This window comes from Mus pahari, chromosome 9 (genome assembly GCF_900095145.1).
Source record: "Mus pahari chromosome 9, PAHARI_EIJ_v1.1, whole genome shotgun sequence".
Classification (NCBI taxonomy): domain Eukaryota; kingdom Metazoa; phylum Chordata; class Mammalia; order Rodentia; family Muridae; genus Mus; species Mus pahari.
In genome coordinates this window covers 81,505,368-81,507,954 of record NC_034598.1, presented here as the reverse complement: position 1 = coordinate 81,507,954, position 2,587 = coordinate 81,505,368, and the positions used below count along the sequence as shown (strand labels likewise).

Sequence of the window (2,587 nt, the reverse complement as noted above, 5' to 3'; positions counted from 1 at the left end):
ATCAAAAATTCAGGTGACAGCAGATGCTGGCAAGGATGTGGACAAAGAGGGACACTCCTCCATTGTTGGTGGGATTCTAAGCTGGTAGTACAACCACTCTGCAAATCAGTCTGGTGGTTCATCAGAAAATCAGACATAGTACTACTGAAAGATCCTGCAATTCCTCTCCTGGGCATATACCCAGAAGTTGTTCCAACTTGTAATAAGGACACATGCTTCACTATGTTCATAGCAGCCTTATTTATTTATAATAGCCCGAAGCTGGAAATAACCCAGATGTATCAACTGGATGGTAGGAAAATAAAAGTTATAAGAAAAGAAAGAAAAAAGAGTGAGAGAAAGAAAGAAAGAAAGAAAGAAAGAAAGAAAGAAAGAAAGAAAGAGAGAGAGAGAGAGAGGGAGAGGGAGAGGGGGAGGGGGAGGGGAGGGGAAGAGGGAGAGGGAGAGAGAGGAAGAAAGTAAAAGAACAATACTATACTATTAAAATGAAAATATTTGCTCTTGAGTAAACAGATTAACGAAAACCCTTCTGCAGACTATGCAATTTGATCTCCTAGAGGAAATAACTAGTCATTTTTTACAGTGGTTTATGCTAATTGATTATCAGGGGAAATTATTTGAATTGGTAGCTGTAATTTGAAAGGACTCTCGAGGGACCATTCTTTATACTAATGGATAGAAGGCTTGGGTACATTTCCTCCCTTTTCATCCTTAAAGGACTAAGAGAGCTGATGAAGCTGTTGGAACCCCTTTCCTAAAGCCACCTTTTAAAAGCAGAGCATCTTCCTGGAAATATCTCTCTCTCTCTCTCTCTCTCTCTCTCTCTCTCTCTCTCTCTCTCTCTCTCTCTCTCTCTTTCTCTCGTCTTCCGTGCAAGAGCGGAAGTGCTAGAGAGCCTCCACCCTCCAGAGAACGCATCCTGATCGCATCCCTGACTGTTCCCAGTGCCCGGGTGACAGCTGGGCCCCACCACGGAGATTACTTGGGTACTGAGTGAGCCCCGCAGTAAGTGGCAGAGAGGCTGAGGTGCAGTTCCCGCCGGGCGCGCTCGATGACGCGCAGCATCTTGAGCTCTGTCTCCAGGTTGAGGCCATATCCGCTCTTGCACTCCACCAGCGTGGTGCCAGCCCTCATCATGCACTGCAGCCTCTGCTGGAAGGAGCAGAACAGTTCCTCCTCCGAGGCTTGACGGGTGTGCTCCACCGTGAAGTTGATCCCTCCTCCAGCCTGGTGAATGTCCATGTACGTAGCCCCTGCCAACTGAACGCAAGGCTCACTCAGGGAGGTTACAGGCAGGTCTGCAGAACCTACCTCCAGGGGTGATACTAGAGGGTGATTACGGGGCTCTGCAGTTAAGAGCAGGTGAGAGAGGGAAAGAGGGGATTAGGAAATAAAAATAAAATCAATGTTACAAGATGGTTAAGAAGCAGCGAGGCATGGTGCAAGCCTGTTGTGCCAGCACTCAGGAAGTAGAGGCAGGGGCATCAGAAGCTCAAGACCCACTTCAACTATACAGGGAGTTACAGGCCAGCCTGGGTTACATGAGACCCTGTTTCAATCAATGAAATTAGTAAGCAACAGGGCACAGACACCAACAGCCAGATCAGAAAGGAAGGCACATAGTCCCTTAAAGACGCCCCCGAGGTGTGCAGAAGGGTGTGCAGAGGTGTGCAAAGGTACTGCAGAGACGGGCCGTGTGATGGGTGGGCAAATGGGCATCTGAAAGCAGTAACAGTTGATCAACACTCAGATATAGGAGCATTTCAATGTGTGAAGTCAGCCCCAGTGCATATGCAGCCAGCCTCGGCTTATTCTGTCTGAGAAAACAAAGCTTGTAGGGTTTCGGGAGCCCGAAGCAAATACTCAGCTCTCTACTGACCGAGGGCAGACTCCATGTCATGTGGGCACAGTTTGGAGCCTAATTTCTGTCACTCAGGCAAATAAAGAGGCTCTTTCTACAACCCTGGTAATGACTGGACAGTAGGGGAGTGTGATCCAATCGAAACATGCAAGCCTTTGGGTAGACTTGGCCTGGACCTGCCACCCTCGGCTTGCTACACCCTCCCTTCCCAGACACAAATTTCTCCATCATCTGTATGGTAGCAGCATTTGGACCACGGTCTCTAAGGTGCCTTTTTGCTCCAACATTCATTGCAATAATAAAATTGTCTTTAAAAGCGTTCTGATTTGCTGAAGAAGACACAGGATGGCTGAAGAATAGGATTCTTACCCTGTTTTCCAAAATAGTAGAATGTCACTGCTAGCCTGTGCTTTTAAGGGAGGAACCCTTAACAATGTGATCATGGCTTTTGCCTGGGAGCTGGTTGTGGCTTCTCTAACAGATACGACTACATCTATGTTACTCTCAAGTCTCATATTTCTAAGGAGAATAAACGTGAGACATTTCATTATTTTAGTTGAGCAATCTGTTTTTCCAAATTTATCCGCAGTGAACAGTGATTTTCAAACTATTTCTTGAAACTCATTCAAAAGTTACTCGTTCGAAATTATGAATAATGATTTAGAATACAGGATGGAAGCGGAAATCTGCCAGGGAGTTGCTGAACTCTGTTCTAAAAAAAAAAAA

General features: G+C 46.2%; 1 protein-coding gene across 1 annotated transcript in view; it reads right to left on the bottom strand.

Moving 5' to 3' along the window:
• The window catches only part of Amdhd1 (amidohydrolase domain containing 1), a 14,155-nt gene that overhangs the window by 6,627 nt on the left and 4,941 nt on the right, over positions 1 to 2,587 (bottom strand). Inside the window, exon 3 of the mRNA XM_029542032.1 lies at positions 991 to 1,346. Within this exon, the coding sequence (XP_029397892.1) occupies positions 991 to 1,346 (356 nt within the window). The remainder of the gene's footprint in view (positions 1 to 990; positions 1,347 to 2,587) is intronic.